Below are 18,829 nucleotides of genomic sequence, written 5' to 3' on the forward strand. Positions count from 1 at the left end.
ACCCATCCTCTGGAACTTCCTAGCCCAATCCATCAGACTATCACCTACTCTCCTCTCCTTTAGGCGCACTCTGAAAACCCATCTCTTCAGGGAAGCCTACCCCACCCCCTGCTAATTGCCAGCCTCCTCCACTCTTCCTATCACTCCATCCCCCACAGCCATTTCCTCCTGTACCACTCTCCCCTCCCTCCTAGATTGTAAGCTCCAAGGAGCAGGGCCCTCGAACCCCTCATGTATCGCACTGTATTGTTATTGTACTGTCGCATGTACTGTCTCCCATTGTAATGTACAGCGCTGAGCGAACTGTTGGCGTTTTATAAATACTGTATAATAATAATAATAATCTCAAGTTGTTCTGTCTGTTATGGCCCAATCCATTCACATCAAGACTTTCGTATGTTATGGCACAATCCATTCACATCAAGAAGTTCTGTGTGTTATGGCACAACCCATTCATATCAGGTCGTACTGTATGTTATGTCACAACTCATTCATCTCAAGTCGTTCTGTATGTTATGGCCAAATCCATTCACATCAAGACATTCTGTATGTTATGTCACAATCGATTCACATCAAGATGTTATGTATGTTATGTCACAATCGATTCACATCAAGACGTTATGTATGTTATGGCACAATCCATTCACATCAAGTCGTTCTGTATGTTATGGCCCAATCCATTCACATCAAGACATTCTCTATGTTATATCACAACCGATTCACATCAAGATGTTATGTATGTTATGTCACAACCCATTCACATGAAGTCATTCTGTATGTTATGGCCCAATCCATTCACATCAAGTCATTCTGTATGTTATGACACAACCCATTCACATCAAGACATTCTGTATGTTATGGCACAATCGATTCACATCAAGACGTTATGTATGTTATGTCACAACCCATTCATCTCAAGTCATTCTGTATGTTATGGCCCAATCCATTCACATGAAGTCATCTGTATGTTATGGCCCAATCCATTCACATCAAGTCATTCTGTATGTTATGGCCCAATCCATTCACATCAAGTCATTCTGTATGTTATGGCACAACCCATTCACATCAAGACATTCTGTATGTTATGGCACAATCGATTCACATCAAGACGTTATGTATGTTATGGCACAACCCATTCATCTCAAGTCATTCTGTATGTTATGGCACAACTCATTCTCATCAAGATGTTCTGTATGTCATGGCACAATCCATTCACATCAAGACTTTCTGTATGCTATGGCCATTCACAATAATACGCTCATACTGTGTTTCCCCAAAAATAAGACACTGTCTTATATTTTGTTTGGCTCAAAAAAACACACTAGGTCTTATTTTTGGGGTAGGTCTTTTTTTAGCGGAAACAGGGTATATTATGGTGCAAGCTAATGTGCACTGCGTCGAGGCAGCACATTCAAAAAGAATAAGCTGTCAAGCACCACAATGCACGAAAAAGTGCATTTTTACTAAGTCGGCACACCACAACGTACGGTATGCATTGTGGTGCGCCGAAGTGTGTCGTGTTCTACTGTACAATGCATTGATGTGTTCTTCACAGTGAATGGCACCACAATATAATGCACATAGAGCAGGTACGTTGCCATGCTTTGTGTCAATGAGATGTCATTTGCCGACAATTTAAACAATATCACTTTTATTTCTTCGTAAATGTCACTTTCTCTATAACACATCATACAGCACGAATGAACAAAATAATTGTCTGTCTGGTATAGATTTTAAACAGGTACATCACAAAAAAAAGCATGAGGTCCCTCAGGAAATCTATATAAAGGGGGGTTGGTGAGCATGCAAAGCATCATCTCACCATGTTGATGAAGACAAGGGCTTCCTCCCCACAACCCTGGCTGGTCGTTGTGAGGGTCTGTGGGTAGGGAGCTTATTGGAATCTGGAAGCCCCCTTTTTTAAAAAGATACCAGCATCCCCTGCAAAAAAGACTGAAGAAGTGCATAGTACCCTTACTCATCCACAAAAAAAAAATATAACCCAGAAATAAAGACACCCAAACATTTGACAAGTTGACAAATCCCCAAAAATGCCTCTTGTAAATCCATCATCAATCACGATGCCAAAAAAATCCCAGGTGACCTGGTGTGCATGTCCCATCCTGACAGTACTGCTCACCAAATGACAGCTCATTGAGCTGTCTTCATCTATACATGGGGTGGGGATGGTGGTGTATGATGCTCAACTTCTTCCAAACAGGGGGGTGAATGGGTAAAAGTTCGGGCATTGGTCTGAACACCCAAACAGGCAAAATTCAGTCCAAACCTATGTTCGCATCAAACCATCGGCTCATTCCTAGTAAACACATGTGCTTTAGTGTGTGTTGCCCCAACACACAAATGTGTTCCCTCAACTTTTAGTGAAAAGCATTACATTTTGACACAAGTTTCTATTTTGGAGGAATACATTAGGCCTCATGTACACTGCTGCTCCTAAACGTTTAGGAGCTTTTGCCGTTTTTTTTCCTAAAGCCCCGAACTCAACTCAATAAAATCCCATGTGTCCATGTACACATAAGCTTTTGCCAGAGTTTAGGAGCCACATACTTTATGGGCAGTGAAATGTTCCTCTCCTGAACGCTATTCTTCTGTTTTGGCTAGAAAACGCAAAAAAATGCGTGTAAACACAGCTAAACATGTCTAAATGCATCAAAACTCTAGATGCAATAAGCTCTTGAACATTTATCCATGTCAATAGAAAATGTTACAGCCAATCAAATGAATAAACATCCAAGCTCTGAATGTGAGTAAACGCGGTAGTGCGTTTACACGCGTTTTTGTTGCGTTTAGCGTTTTTCTGCTGCCAGCTTAACATCTAGGGGAGTTCATGTGTACATGCGGCCTCATAGTCAAAGGGGAAGGTGAAATCTAGGTGCAGGGCTTTAAATGGTTCCTGAGGAGAGGCGGACTGACCATTTGGAAACTCAGGTACTGTCCGAGGGCCCGGGGTCAGTAGGGGGCCCCATGAGATGTCCCTGGTACCTTTTCCATAGGCTTTTTTGAGTTTGGGCAAGGACACAGGGGCCTCATGATCCCCTATTGCCCAGGGGCCCCATGAGTTGTCAGTCCGCCCCTGTTCCTGAGAGCTGAAAAAGTTCATTTCAACTATCGTTGATCTGCATCCCTCATTAGGGCTCATTTACATGAGCGGCACTCTGTGCATTGGATTGCTTTTGGTAGGTTGGTAAAGCAGCGGCTGCTAGGGACTTAGGAGACAGCACTCCCGCCTGCAAATGCTTTTTTTTTTTCTGCCAAAAGGTGATTTTTAAAATTAATATCCCACACCACAACTGAAAGCCAAGTGGTTTGCGGTTTCTGCATGGTCCTATTCACTTGAATGGATCACGTTTGGATGCGGTTTTGTCTGACGCGGCAGTGAGTGTTAATCAGGGGCGGACTGACCATTCGAGCGCTCGGGCATTGCCGAGGGCGCGGGGTCAGTAGGGGGCACCATGAGATGCCCCTGGTACCTTTCATAGGCTTATTTGGGTGTGGTTTGAGTGTGGGTGAGGACAGAATGGCCCCATGATCCCCTATTGACCGGGGGCCCCATGAGTTGTCAGTCAACCCCTGGTGTTAATATGGTTGCTTGACTTGTTACCTTGCGGCCAAGGGGGGGGGGGGGGGCGGATATGGCAGTAAAATGACAGCTCAGCCACCTATTTTTACGCCTCTGGTGGGGGAGGGCATATACTGGCTAAGGATGGGCTCGGAGATAGGTTTTAAAGTTGGTCAAGCTTTATATATTTTTTCCAGTTAAGAGCATGTGTGTTACCACTCACAGAGATCACCCCCTGAAAAGGCCTACATCTGCTTTTCTCTCTAGAAGGACAGCACCATTTTTGTTCAGGCATCACCCAGAGTCACCATGATCAGTCATGACTATTTCCTAGACGGCTCAGAGATGACACTATGGGGTTATTTACTAAAGGCAACTAGACTGTGCACTTTGCATTCTGCAAAGGCATTTGCTCCAGAGCTTGGTAAATGAGGTGAAACTTCACTTTGCAAAAAATACACAATCACACGCAAGGAAAATATTAAAAAAAACAGCATTTTTGCTTGCACGTGATTAGAAGATGGACATTAGCAGAGTTTCCCCTCAATTACTAAACTCTGGAGCAAATGGTTTTGCAGAATGCAACTGCACCTGCAAAGTGCACAATCTATTTGCCTTTAGTAAATCAACCCTTATGAATCTGGTTGCCTCTTTGTACTTGGCTGTGTCTGCAACATCTAACACAGATCAGCCACTGCGTAGCCTTTCAACTTGTGACTTCCTACAAAGTTGCAATGTTGCAGTCTGCACACTGTGGGAGAGGAGACTGAGGAAATGTTTCCTCCTAACTGCAGCAGATTGATGACATCATCTAAGCCTAGGCAAACTCATGGATTTTTAATAATAAAAGGTGGAGCTTTCTGGAAAAATTATTGTGTTACTGTATATTGTGACATGTCAGGAATTTATTTACGCAGACTGGTAAAGATACTTAAAGGTCCACTTCAGTGTAAACAAATGTATCAATGTGTGATAATATTTGAAATCCCTTGACTCGACGGATGGATGGTAATTACATTAGTACATGGGGGCAGCCAATTTTGTTCATCCTCATACACTTTAATTTTCCTTTATCAAAATATACAGTACAATATGTTCGTTTTGGAAGCCTTGCCCTAAAAAACGACATGGCGAGGGCTGAATTCCCCTTTAATGTGGCTCTAGGTGCACTTTGAAGGAATTAATACATGAGGCCCCCAATGTTTGTTTATTGAAGTGAGAAAGTTAATGAAGTGAGAAGTAAAATAATGGGTGTCACACATATTACATTTCCCCCATCCTATGAGACGCACACCAACATCTGCAGTGCAAGGGGGGGGGGGGGATCGGGGGCATACACGTTCAGCACGGCGGTGAGGGCAGCACCATGTCCTCACTTTCTCTCCAGTGACAATTATTTTCAATGTCTAAGGATCAGCGCCGGGTTTTAAATTTGATTTTCACTTCCCTGGCATGTAAACCTATATAAAGAAATAATAAACAGACATTCGAATCCTACCATATGTAGAGGGTTAAAGAATAAGGGGGGAAAAAAAATCGACGCAGTCAGAAGAATAATTCAAGCCATACGTTCTGCTGTTGTCCTTATAGAAAGGGGTAAAGGCTTAAAGGAAAACTATAGTTTCTTTACGGTGTATATGTATACAGTATATATACTGTATATGTACTGTATAAAGTATTTTATTTATTTAAAAAAAAAAATATATATATATATTATGTATATTTATTATTGTTTACATATAAGTAAGATGTCCTCTCCGGTGAATTATGTGTCCTACCTCCCCTCTGTTCCACATATATATATATATATATATATATATATATATATATCAGGGGTGAACTGACAACTCATGGGGCCCCTGGGCAATAGGGGATCATGGGGTCCCTGTGTCCTTGCCCAAACTCAAAAAAGCCTATGAAAAAGGTACCAGGGGCATCTCATGGGGCCCTCTACTGACCCCAGGCCCTCAGGCAGTGCCCAAGTTTCCAAATGGTCAGTCCGCCCCTGATATATATATATATATATATATATATATATATATATATATATAAAATTGACATATATTATTTATTTTTATTTATACATATAGTAATGTATATTTATTATCATAGAAACATAATTAATGTGTCCTGCAAGAGAATTTTTTCCTACCTCCCCTCCGTTCCATATACACTATATTGCCAAAAGTATTGGGCCCGCCCTCCAAATCATGTGATTCAGGTGTTCCAATCACCTCCATGACCACAGGTGTATAACATCAAGCCCCTAGGCATGCAGACGGCTTCTACAAACATTTGTGAAAGAATGGGTCGCTCTCAGTAACTCAGTGACTCCAAGCGTGGTCCCGTGATAGGTTGTCACCTGTGCAATAAGTCCATCTGTGACATTTCCTTGCTACTAAATATTCCACGGTCAACTGTTAGTGGGATTATAACAAAGTGGGAACAACTGGGAACAACAGCAACTCAGCCATGAAGTAGTAGACCACGTAAAATGACAGAGCAGGGTCAGCGCATGTTTGGTATGTCTTGGTATGCTGACGCCTTAAGAGTTCCCTTCACTGGAACTAGGGGGCCAAGCCCAACCCCTGAAAAATAACCCCACACCATAATTGCCCCTCCACCAAACTTTACACTTGGCACAATGCAGTCAGACAAGCACCGTTCTCCTGGCAACTGCCAAACCCAGACACATCCATCAGATTGCCAGACAGAGAAGCGTGATTGGTCACACCAGAGAACAGGTCTCCACTGCTCTTGAGTCCAGTGGTGGCGTGCTTTACACCACTGCATCCGACACTGTATGTAAGGCTTGGATACAGCTGCTCGGCCATGGAAACCCATTCCATGAAGCTCTCTGTGCACTGTTGTTGTGCTAATCTGAAGGCCACATGAAGTTTGAGGTCTTTAGCTATTGACTCTGCAGACAGTTGGTGACTTCTGCGCACTGTGCGCTTCAGCATGCGCTGACCCCGCTCTATCATGTGACGTGGCCTACCACTTGGTGGCTGAGTTGCTGTTGTTCCCAGTTGCTTCCACTTTGTTATAATCCCACTAACAGTTGACCGTGGAATATTTAGTAGCCAGGAAATGTCACGGATGGACTTATTGCACAGGTGACAACCTATCACGGGACCACGCTTGGAGTCACTGAGCTCCTGAGAGCGACCCATTCTTTCACAAATGTTTGTAGAAGCAGTCTGCATGCCTAGGGGCTTGATGTTATACACCTGTGGCCATGGAGGGGATTGGAACACCTGAATCCAATGATTTGGAGGGATGTCCCAATATTTTTGACAATATAGCCTATATATATATATATATATATATATATATATATATATATAAAATGTATTTATTTATTTTATTTATGTAATAATGTACCAACATACCAGGCCCAACACCAAACTCAACACTCTCCTCCTTCGACCCTGTCACCACCAAGGAAGTTACCGAACTCCTTTCCAAGGACCACTTCACCACCTGTCCCCTGGATCCTGTCCCCTCACGACTGTTGCAGCCTCCTTCCTGCTCTATCCTAAACTCTCTAACCCACATCTTCAACCTCTCTCTCTCCATTGGCACCTTTCCCTCCCCTCTCAAACATGCACTGGTTACCCCCATTCTCAAATAACACTCGCTGGACCCCACCTGTTTGAATAACTTAAGACCCATCTCCCTGCTTTCATTTGCCTCCAAGCTTCTTGAGCTCCTTGTTCACAACCGTATGAACTGCTACCTCACCGACAACAACCTTCTTGATCCCCGACAGTCTGGCTTTCGCCCACAACATTCCACTGAAACTGCCCTACTGAAAAAACTCACTAATGACCTACTAACTGCTAAAACCAACGACCATTACTCCATACTCATACTCCTTGACCTTTCCGCTGCCTTTGACACAGTCATCCACCAGCTCCTCCTAGGCACACTGAAGCTGAAATTTTAACTGGGCTTTAACCTCCTTAGCGGTTTTCCCGAGTGTAGCTCGGAGTAGAATTTCTATACCAAGAACGGTAACCCCGAGCTACACTCGGGCTTACCATGCAGCGTTCTCTGGGGGTCCCTGCAGCACTTACCTTGTCCTTCGCTCCCACGATGTGTCCCCTGCAGCGTCCCCGTCCATCTCCTCCGGCGGATGCCGGCATCTGACTTCCGTGTTCCGGTCCCCGTGACGTCGGAACGTTCGGGCGGCGGAACCGGCGGGAAATTTGAAATTTTTAAAAAATGACATTTTTGCTGTCATTGCTTTTTCACTGCATTTCACATACATTTTGTCCCCACTGCTTTGTCCTGTGCCCTGCCTGCATTTTGACTGTTCTTTCTGCCTGGAAACTTAGAAAAGTCCATGGCGGCCAAAAAGCGTCCCTTTACATCAAAAGCGGTTTTAGAACAGCGATAGTAAATCAGAACCACTTGCAGAATTGAGTGATAATGATTTGTGGGGAAATTCGTCATCAGACACTGAAAACGATTTTGCGACTTTGCTCAGCGATGTGCGAATTTGCCTCTGTATTTCAAATTTCAGTGTTTTTGGTTTGATTAGATTATTGAATTAAATTGATTATTATATTATTATTTTTTATGATTATTAATTAAATTATAATTTATGATTTCATGTTTCAAGTTTTATCATATCCGGAATGTTTACTAGACTCTTGTTCGGACAGATTTCAGTGAGTTATTCCTAAAAATTACAGCCTACAATTAAAAACTACATATTTCCATGCAAAAAAATGGTACCGCTTTCAGCACAAAATTCCTGACATGATCATACCGCCAGGGAGGTTAATGTCTGTGTGTTCCAGTTGGGTAGTCTCATCTTTTGCCCAGAGGAGTTCTTTTCTGATGTGATTTGTCAATGTTTAGCACATGCTGTAATTGTTCCAGACTTTTCCCCTTGATGCACCAGATATTGTTTTTTTTTTCTCAACGTGGAAACTGACAACCCTGCTACCTGCCAGGTTCCAACACTTTGGGGTCTATTTATTAAAGAAGTGCATAGCCATTCATTTATAAAATCTACATGTACATTCATCCTGTGCAAATAGGGAAAAACACATTTTCTTTTACCATGGGGGACAGTATAGCAGCCCTTAGATTATACACTTTAGACATGTGCAGAACGAAAAATGAATTTTGTTTCGGATTGTTCATTTGGTTTCGATCGGATTCAAAATTTTCCAGTAGATTTGAATCAAATCGAATTTGATTCGAATACATCCAAATTCATTGTGAAGAATGACTGGTTCAATTCTATTTGAAGTTGGAATTTTGAAAGACAGTTATATTTTTTCTATTTTATTTTATTCTTTTCTATTCTATTCTATTCAGTTATTCTCTAATCTATTCCTTTATTTTCTATTCAATTTTATCCTATTCTTTTATTTTCTATTCTGTTTTACTTTCTTCTTTTTTATTCTATTCTGATTTGTTCTAGTCTATCATTTCAAAATTTTAATTTTAGAAAACATTTTGGTATCATCTGCCTGGACAATTGGTGCTGCCTATCCATAAGTTATTATCCCTGATAGGCAAAAAGGGCATTATATGACCATCCTGTTAGTTCAGGGGTCATATTTTTAAGGTGAGCAGCTACGATTGTATATGGTGATGGTAGGAAGCATGTTTCAGCACTGGAATAAATAATTTGCCACTTATATGACACATCCCGATCTATCCACCAGGGGCAGACTGACAACTCATGGGGCCCCCGGGCAATAGGGGATCATGGGGCCCCTGTGTCCTTGCCCAAAATCACAAAAGCCTATGAAAAAGGTACCAGGGGCATCTCATGGGGCCTCTTACTGACCCCGGGCCCCCTTGACTATCCACTTATGTTGGTGGTCTGGCTTTTTTGTGTGAACTTTGATACATTTATTTTGCTGTTATCAATTATTGACATAATATATTTTTCATTGCTCTGCACTATTATTTATTCCTATGTCAAGTTTTGAGGTATTGTGAAAATTGCCTTTTTAGTGTTCAGCTTGCAATTTGTAGGATTTTGAATAATTTACGGTGACTTGCGCTGATTTGCCTTCCTTATATTGTCGCAGCAGACAGGTATATTCTTTCTATTCTGTTCTATTCTTTTCTGTACTATACCTTTATTTTCTATTCTATTTTATTCTTTTCTTTTATATTCTATTCTAAACTATTCTTTTACTCAATTTTTTTCTATTTTATTCTATTCTTTTCTTTCCTATTCTATTCTGTTTTACTCTGTTCTATTCTATTTAAAGCTATTCTAATTTTTTTTATTGTTTTCTGTTCTGTTCTTTTCTATTCCTTTTCCATTCTAGTCTATTTAATTCTTTTATTTTCTGTTCCATTCTTTTATATTCTATTCTGTTTTATTCTATTCCATTCTTTTTGAAATTCGAATGGTTTTATTCGAGCACTAATACACATAGGGGTTTATTTACTAAAGCTGGTTCACTCAGAATCTCGTGCTCTTCTGCATGGAAACCTAACAGCTTCCAGGTTTTATTGCTAAAGCTTAAGTTAACAAGCTGAAGTTAGAAGCTGATTGGCTACCATGCACAGCTGCACCAGATTCTGAGTGAACCAGCTTTAGTAAATCTCCCTTTGTGTCTTTGAAGGAAATCAGCAATAGTTTCAAAATATTTTTCAAATTGGATTAGATTTGAATTTTGGAAAAACTTTTGTTTTGTTATTTTGGATTTGTTTAAATTCATTACATTCCGCACATGTCTAATGCAATTGTCCTTTCTTCCAACAAAGTCAGTGTTGATGGAGGAATTTCCCCCCCCCCCAAACTCCCCTGCAGCACTATTGTGTTCTGCCGGTGTGGAGCCTTCCCTGCTGGCAGGAAATAATGATGAATGAAAAAAATTGTTGGCTGTACTGGAGGCGATCAATGGATCGACTTCAGTACAACCAGTTTGCCTATAGGTGGATTGAATCTCAGGCAGCCCCTACTGAACCACCCGAGATTTGACCCATGTATGGCCAGCTTACAATTTCACATGATTGCCACTAGATGGAGCCAAGCATAGGAAATGCATTCATGATTGTAAAAAGGGATACAATGTAACAATTTTTGAGAACGCAAGAGGAAATGAGCAAATAAATGTAACCAATGGCTATATTGATTTACTCATTCCCTCTAGTGTCCTCTAGAATTGTTACATTGTATCACCTGTTAAAAAAAGTATGTATTTCCTATGCTCCTCAGCACCATCTAGCGGCCATAATGTGGAATTTTACTACATAATAAAATAAATCATAATCATAAATGTAATGTTGTTGTTCCAGAACTGTGAAGGCTTTTTTAGATGTCGTTTGGCAAACTCTAATCTGGCCTTCCTGTTTTTGAGGCTCACCAATGGTTTCCATCTTGTGGTGAACCCTCTGTATTCACTCTGGTGAAGTCTTCTCTTGATTGTTGACTTTGACACACATACACCTACCTCCTGGAGAGTGTTCTTGATCTGGTCAACTGTTGTGAAGGGTGTTTTCTTCACCAGGGAAAGAATTCTTCGGTCATCCACCACAGTTGTTTTCCATGGTCTTCCAGGTCTTTCGGTGGTGCTGAGCTCACCGGTGCGTTCCTTCTTTTTAAGAATGTTCCAAACAGTTGTTTTGGCCACGCTTAATGTTTTTGCTATCTCTATGATGGGTTTGTTTTGTTTTTTCAGCCTAATGATGGCTTGCTTCACTGATAGTGACAGCTCTTTGGATCTCATCTTGAGAGTTGACAGCAACAGATTCCAAATGCAAATAGCACACTTGAAATTAACTCTGGACCTTTTATCTGCTCATTGTAATTGGGATAATGAGGGAATAACACACACCTGGCCATGGAACAGCTGAAAAGCCAATTGTCCCATTACTTTTGGTCCCTTAAAAAGTGGGAGGCACATATGCAAACTGTTGTAATTCCTACACCGTTCACCTGATTTGGATGTAAATACCCTCAAATTAAAGCTGACAGTCTGCAGTTAAAGCACTTCTTGTTCGTTTCATTTCAAATCCATTGTGGTGGTGTATAGAGCCAAAAATGTTAGAATTGTGTCGATGTCCCAATATTTATGGACCTGACTGTAGCTGAGGGACAGGGTAGGGCAGGGGTGGACTGACAACTCATGGGGCCTCCGGGCAATAGGAGTCATGGGGCCCCTGTGTCCTTGCCCAAACTAAAAAAAGCCTATGAAAAAGGTACCAGGGGCATCTCATGAGATCCAAAGAGCTGTCACTACCAGTGAAGCAAGCCATCATTAGGCTGAAAAAACAAAACAAACCCATCAGAGAGATAGCAAAAACATTAGGCGTGGCCAAAACAACTGTTTGGAACATTCTTAAAAAGAAGGAACGCACCGGTGAGCTCAGCAACACCAAAAGACCCGGAAGACCACGGAAAACAACTGTGGTGGATGACCGAAGAATTCCTTCAATGGTGAAGAAAACACCCTACACAACAGTTGGCCAGATCAAGAACACTCTCCAGGAGGTAGGTGTATGTGTGTCAAAGTCAATAATCAAGAGAAGACTTCACCAGAGTGAATACAGAAGGTTCACTACTAGATGTAAACCATTGGTGAGCCTCAAAAACAGGAAGGCCAGATTAGAGTTTGCCAAACGACATCTAAAAAAGCCTTCACAGTTCTGGAACAACATCCTATGGACAGATGAGACCAAGATCAACTTGTACCAGAGTGAGGGGAAGAGAAGAGTATGGAGAAGGAAAGGAACTGCTCATGATCCTAAGCATACCACCTCATCAGTGAAGCATGGTGGTGGTAGTGTCATGGCGTGGGCATGTATGGCTGCCAATGAAACTGGTTCTCTTGTATTTATTGATGATGTGACTGCTGACAAAAGCAGCTGGATGAATTGTGAAGTGTTTCGGGAATATTATCTGCTCATATTCAGCCAAATGCTTCAGAACTCATTGGACGCCGCTTCACAGTGCAGATGGACAATGACCCAAAGCATACTGCAAAAGCAACCAAAGAGTTTTTTAAGGGAAAGAAGTGGAATGTTATGCAATGGCCAAGTCAATCACCTGACCTGAATCCGATTGAGCATGCATTTCACTTGCTGAAGACAAAACAGAAGGGAAAATGCCCCAAGAACAAGCAGGAACTGAAGACAGTTGCAGTAGAGGCCTGGCAGAGCATCACCAGGGAGGAAACCCAGCGTCTGGTGATGTCTATGCGTTCCAGACTTCAGGCTGTAATTGACTGCAAAGGATTTGCAACCAAGTATTAAAAAGTGAAAGTTTGAGTTATGATTATTATTCTGTCCCATTACTTTTGGTCCCTTAATAAGTGGGAGGCACATATGCAAACTGTTGTAATTCCTACACCGTTCACCTGATTTGGATGTAAATACCCTCAAATTAAAACTGACAGTCTGCAGTTAAAGCACATCTTGTTCGTTTCATTTCAAATCCATTGTGGTGGTGTATAGAGTCAAAAAAGTTAGAATTGTGTCAATGTCCCAATATTTATGGACCTGACTGTACATCTAATCTGTTCACTACCTCACTGATTCACTTCCTATTGTCTTTCCTTTCATCATTTCTGGAATTTGGGATTACTAGAACGTCCACACTACCATAACTTAATTTTTCTTAGTACAATGCCGAATGGAGTCGTATCCCGTTTTGCTTCTAACTCATGACCCACCAACCAGCCAATGGGGCCTTGGACAACAGTTGTCCTACCTCCTATGTTATCCTCATGATTCACTTTTTGTTCTGTTGTATATCTATATCTTTTACCATTACACCGATCTTTTATAATGTTTAATAAACCTTTACTCTTTTAAAAAAATAATATTCCTTTTCTTTTGCAGGCTCCACTCTTGAGAAAGGACACTTATCAGTGGTAGCAGGACGGGACACTGTGGAAGATCCTTGGCAGAAAGCACTCTGGGATATCTCTATTACCCTGATTGTGTTGGACTGGAGCGCTTATGAAAATGAAGATTCATCTTTTTATTGGGACTATATTAACCTTCATTGTACACACAAGGATATGCCAAAGCATCAAATGGCTGTAAGTACTTTATTTAAAGAGTACCTGCATTTATGTGTATTTGACCTACTTTTGCCCAGCCGTGGGAATGTATTAAGGGAAAACTCCAGCCAGAAAAAAATCAAGTGAAATGCATGCTCAGTCTGATTCAGGTCGGGTGATTGACTTGGCCATTGCATAACATTCCACTTCTTTCCCTTAAAAAACTCTTTGGTTGCTTTTGCAGTATGCTTTGGGTCATTGTCCATCTGCACTGTGAAGCGGCGTCCAATGAGTTGTGAAGCATTTGGCTGAACATGAGCAGATAATATTGCCCGAAACACTTCAGAATTCATCCTGCTGCTTTTGTCAGCAGTCACATCATCAATAAATACTGGAGAACCAGTTCCATTGGCAGCCATACATGCCCACGCCATGACACTACCACCACCATGCTTCACTGATGAGGTGGTATGCTTAGGATCATGAGCAGTTCCTTTCCTTCTCCATACTCTTCTCTTCCCATCACTCTGGTACAAGTTGATCTTGGTCTCATCTGTCCATAGGATGTTGTTCCAGAACTGTGAAGGCTTTTTTAGATGTCGTTTGGCAAACTCTAATCTGGCCTTCCTGTTTTTGAGGCTCACCAATGGTTTACATCTTGTGGTGAACCCTCTGTATTCACTCTGGTGAAGTCTTCTCTTGATTGTTGACTTTGACACACATACACCTACCTCCTGGAGAGTGTTCTTGATCTGGCCAACTGTTGTGAAGGGTGTTTTCTTCACCAGGGAAAGAATTCTTCGGTCATCCACCACAGTTGTTTTCCGTGGTCTTCCGGGTCTTTTGGTGTTGCTGAGCTCACCGGTGCGTTCCTTCTTTTTAAGAATGTTTCAAACAGTTGTTTTGGCCACGCCTAATGTTTTTGCTATCTCTCTGATGGGTTTGTTTTGTTTTTTCAGCCTAATGATGGCTTGCTTTACTGATAGTGACAGCTCTTTGGATCTCATCTTGAGAGTTGACAGCAACAGATTCCAAATGCAAATAGCACACTTGAAATGAACTCTGGACCTTTTATCTGCTCATTGTAATTGGGATAATGAGGGAATAACACACACCTGGCCATGGAACAGCTGAGAAGCCAATTGTCCCATTACTTTTGGTCCCTTAACAAGTGGGAGGCATATATGCAAACTGTTGTAATTCCTGCACCGTTCACCTGATTTGGATGTAAATACCCTCAAATTAAAGCTGACAGTCTGCAGTTAAAGCACATCTTGTTCGTTTCATTTCAAATCCATTGTGGTGGTGTATAGAGCCAAAAATGTTAGAATTGTGTCGATGTCCCAATATTTATGGACCTGACTGTACATTTTGTCCCGAGTGCTTTGTCCTGTGCCCTGCCTGCATTTTTACTATTCTTACTGCCTGGAAACTGAGAAACGTCCATGGCGTCCAAAAAGCGTCCCTTTATGTCAAAAGCGGTTTTAGACCGGCTAGAGAACAGCGATAGTAAATCAGAACCACTTGCAGAATTGAGTGATAATGATTCGTGGGGGAAATTCGTCATCAGACACTGAAAACGATTTTGCGACTTTGCTCAGTGATGTGCGAACTTGGCGCTATATTTCAAATTTCAGTGTTTTTGGTTTGATTATATTATTGAATTACATTTATTATTATTAAATTATTCTTTTTACGATTATTTATTAAATTATAATTTTATGATTTCGTGTTTCAAATTTTATCATACCCGGGTTGTTTACTAGACTCTTGTTCGGACAGATTTCAGTGAGTTATTCCTAAAAATGACAGGCCTGCAATAAAAAAGCAACATATTTCATGAAAAAAAATGTACCGCTTTGAGCACAGAAATATGGCCGTAATCAGAGGTTAAAGGACGGCAAGGACCATTTAACACCGCTTCGTCTTTTCCAAGGCTTTCATGGACTTGCCCCCAGCCCATGATTGGACAGTGAAGGAGAAGCAGCACACTGAGGGGGCTCATCTCTTTTTCTGTTGCCCTCTCCTCCTATCAGCATGTCTCTGATCAGTAAATGAACTATTGAGTATTTGTGTGGCTTCCCCCTCTCCCAGTCTGAGCTCTGTAGGGAATGCAAGAGGCTGTTACCAGTTCAGATTAAATACATAGACTGCTAGTAGTTAAGAAAAATACATTTGGTGATATATTAAAGTGTTACTAAACCCGGGACCCTGCATTCACTATATCTGGTCTCCCCGAACCCTGCATTCACTATATCTGGTCTTCCAGGACCCTGCATTCACTATATCTGGTCTCCCCGGACCCTGCATTCACTATATCTGGTCTTCCAGGACCCTGCATTCACTATATCTGGTCTCCCCGGGCCCTGCATTCACTATATTCACTATATCTGGTCTCCCAGGACCCTGCATTCACTATCTCTGGTCTCCCACAGTACACAGAACATGGAAATGCAATTATTTTAGTAAATATAAACTTAATGCTAAATACCTTTTCTCATCAGCAGTTAGAGCAGTCTTGTGACTTCTATCAGTGTCCAGCAGAGCACTGGTTAAAGCTTGTAGGAGGAGTTTTCATTTTGCTCTAGGAGGATGCAGAACCCCTGATCCTCTGTCTGGACAGCGCTGATTGCCTCTGTGCTGATCACATGCGCTCTTCCAAGACAAAAAAAAACTAACGATGCACACCAAACTGAGCATGTGCAGTGACTCCACATGATATGTCACAGAAGACAGGATCAAACAGCCTTTTTACACAATGCAGAGGACTAACCCCTTAGGTTCCACAGTGAGTATAACAAGCACGCTTTACTGCATACACAGACTGATTGTACTGTTGTGGGTTTAGGAACACCTTAATGATTACTGAACAGCATTAATTTATGTCTTTTATAGCTGCCTAGAGTTCAGCTCTAAAGCCCAACGCCATGAAAATTTATTAAATCTAATTTTTAATTTATTTATTTATTTCATTTTGTTTTAAAGTATTTCATTTTTTAATTTTTAATTCAAAGTTTTTTTTGTGGAGCAGCCATAAATAGGAGATGTCCACAAGTAATGCTGTGTTATTGACAAGTGTCACTTGGACAGGAAGTAAAATAAAATATCCCCAACAGAGACACATCCATAGTAGCTGTTCTAACCCTGTTGGTTAGAGTTGGCCCTAACCACCTCATTACTACCGTATGTGTATATATATGTATATATATATATATATATACATATATATATATTTCCTCTGGGTACTCCAGTTTCCTCCCACACTCCAAAGACATGCTGGTAGGTTAATTGGCTCCTGTCTAAATTGTCCTAGTTTCATCCCTGGCCATGCGGGATCTCCTGCATGGTAGGAGGTTTGGGGAAAGACCTGGCAACCTACCCTGTAAAATAATTGCTAAGAGAATTCATGGAAAAGTCGCTTACGAGTGACGGTCCATGCCAGGGGTGGACTGACAACTCATGGGGCCCATGGGCAATAGGAGATCATGGGGCCCCTGTGTCCTTGGCCAAACTCAAAATAGCCTATGAAAAAGGTACCAGGGGCATCTCATGGGGCCCCCTACTGACCCCGGGCCCTCGGGCAGTGCCCAAGTTTCCAAATGGTCAGTCCAGCCCTGGTCCATGCAATTGCCAAGGGTCAGATGCAACTGAATGGATATATATAAATATATATATATATATATATATATATATATATATACAGTTGTGTCCAAAATTATTCAACCCCCAATGCTGTAAAGGGGTTTAGGGACTATAGTGTACATTTGGAATTGTATTCAGAATCAAATCCTACAAGGACGTTGTAACTACCCAAATGCAACTAAAATGACATCAATTGTTTATGTAATACAGTAGTAAATGGTTCTTATGTGGTTTCTTCATTGCCACAATTATTCAACCCCTTAAAGACTACCACTCTGAAGAACAGAGGTTCATACAGGTGCTTTCCATCAGGTATTGAAAACACCTGTGGATGTCACCGAGCAGCAATCAAGCATAATAAGCACCAATTAGGCAGCTTTAAAATGACTGTGATACTCAGCTCCTTCTAGACATTTACTGGTGTGGTTACAAACATGGTGAAGGCAAGAGAATGGTCCAGGAAGACAAGAGAAGAGGTGATTTCTCTTCACAGGAAGGGCAATGGCTATAAGAAGATTGCAAAGATGTTAAACATACCAAGAGACACCTTAGGAAGCATCATTCGCAAATTCAAGGCAAAGGGCACTGTTGAAACGCTACCTGGTCGTGGCAGAAAGAAGATGCTGACTTCGACTGCTGTGCGCTACCTGAAGCGTAGAGTGGAGAGAAGTCCCCGTGTGACTGCTGAGGAACTGAGAAAAGATTTGTCAGATGTGGGTACAGAAGTTTCAGCCCAGACAATAAGACGCACACTGCGTAATGAAGGCCTCCGTGCCAGAACTCCCAGGCGTACCCCCTTGCTGTCTCCAAAGAATAAGAAGAGTCGACTGCAGTATGCCAAAAGCCATGTGGACAAACCACAAAAGTTGTGGGATAGTGTTCTGTGGACTGATGAAACAAAATTAGAACTGTTTGGGCCCATGGATCAACGCTATGTTTGGAGGAGGAAGAACAAGGCCTATGATGAAAAGAACACCTTGCCTACTGTGAAGCATGGTGGAGGGTCAATCATGCTTTGGGGCTGTTTTGCTTCTGCAGGTACAGGGAAGCTTCAGCGTGTGCAAGGTACCATGAATTCTCTTCAGTACCAGGAGATATTGGATGGAAACGTGATGCAGTCCGTCACACACCTGAGGCTTGGGAGACGTTGGACCTTTCAACAGGACAATGATCCCAAGCATACCTCCAAGTCCACTAGAGCATGGTTGCAGAGGAAAGGCTGGAACATTTTGGAGTGGCCATCGCAGTCACCAGACTTAAATCCGATTGAGAACCTCTGGTGGGACTTAAAGAAAGCAGTTGCAGTGCGCAAGCCTAAGAATGTGACTGAACTGGAGGCCTTTGCCCATGAAGAATGGGCGAAGATACCCGTAGATCGCTGCAAGACACTTGTGTCAAGCTATGCTTCACGTTTAAAAGCTGTTATAACTGTAAAAGGATGCTGTACTAAGTACTAAGATTGAATGTCACTTGGGGGTTGAATAAAACTGATAATGCTGTGAGCACAGAAAAGACATTTGTGGTTATTTCATTATAACTGTTATGTTATATTTGTCTGACCTACAAGTGCCTCTTTAATGTAAATGTAAGCAAGATGACTGAATGATCAAAAGCAATG

At 41.7% G+C, this 18,829-nt stretch overlaps 1 protein-coding gene across 1 annotated transcript in view; it reads left to right on the forward strand.

Annotated features, from left to right (window-relative positions):
• WNT11 (Wnt family member 11) overlaps positions 1–18,829 on the forward strand; it is a 182,442-nt gene that overhangs the window by 25,321 nt on the left and 138,292 nt on the right. Inside the window, exon 2 of the mRNA XM_089677985.1 lies at positions 13,406–13,608. Within this exon, the coding sequence (XP_089534111.1) occupies positions 13,526–13,608 (83 nt within the window). The 5' untranslated portion in view covers positions 13,406–13,525. The remainder of the gene's footprint in view (positions 1–13,405; positions 13,609–18,829) is intronic.

This window comes from Staurois parvus, unplaced genomic scaffold (assembly GCF_062004578.1).
Source record: "Staurois parvus isolate SC_StPar_1 unplaced genomic scaffold, SC_StPar_1.0 ptg000196l, whole genome shotgun sequence".
In the NCBI taxonomy this organism is placed as follows: Eukaryota; Metazoa; Chordata; class Amphibia; order Anura; family Ranidae; genus Staurois; species Staurois parvus.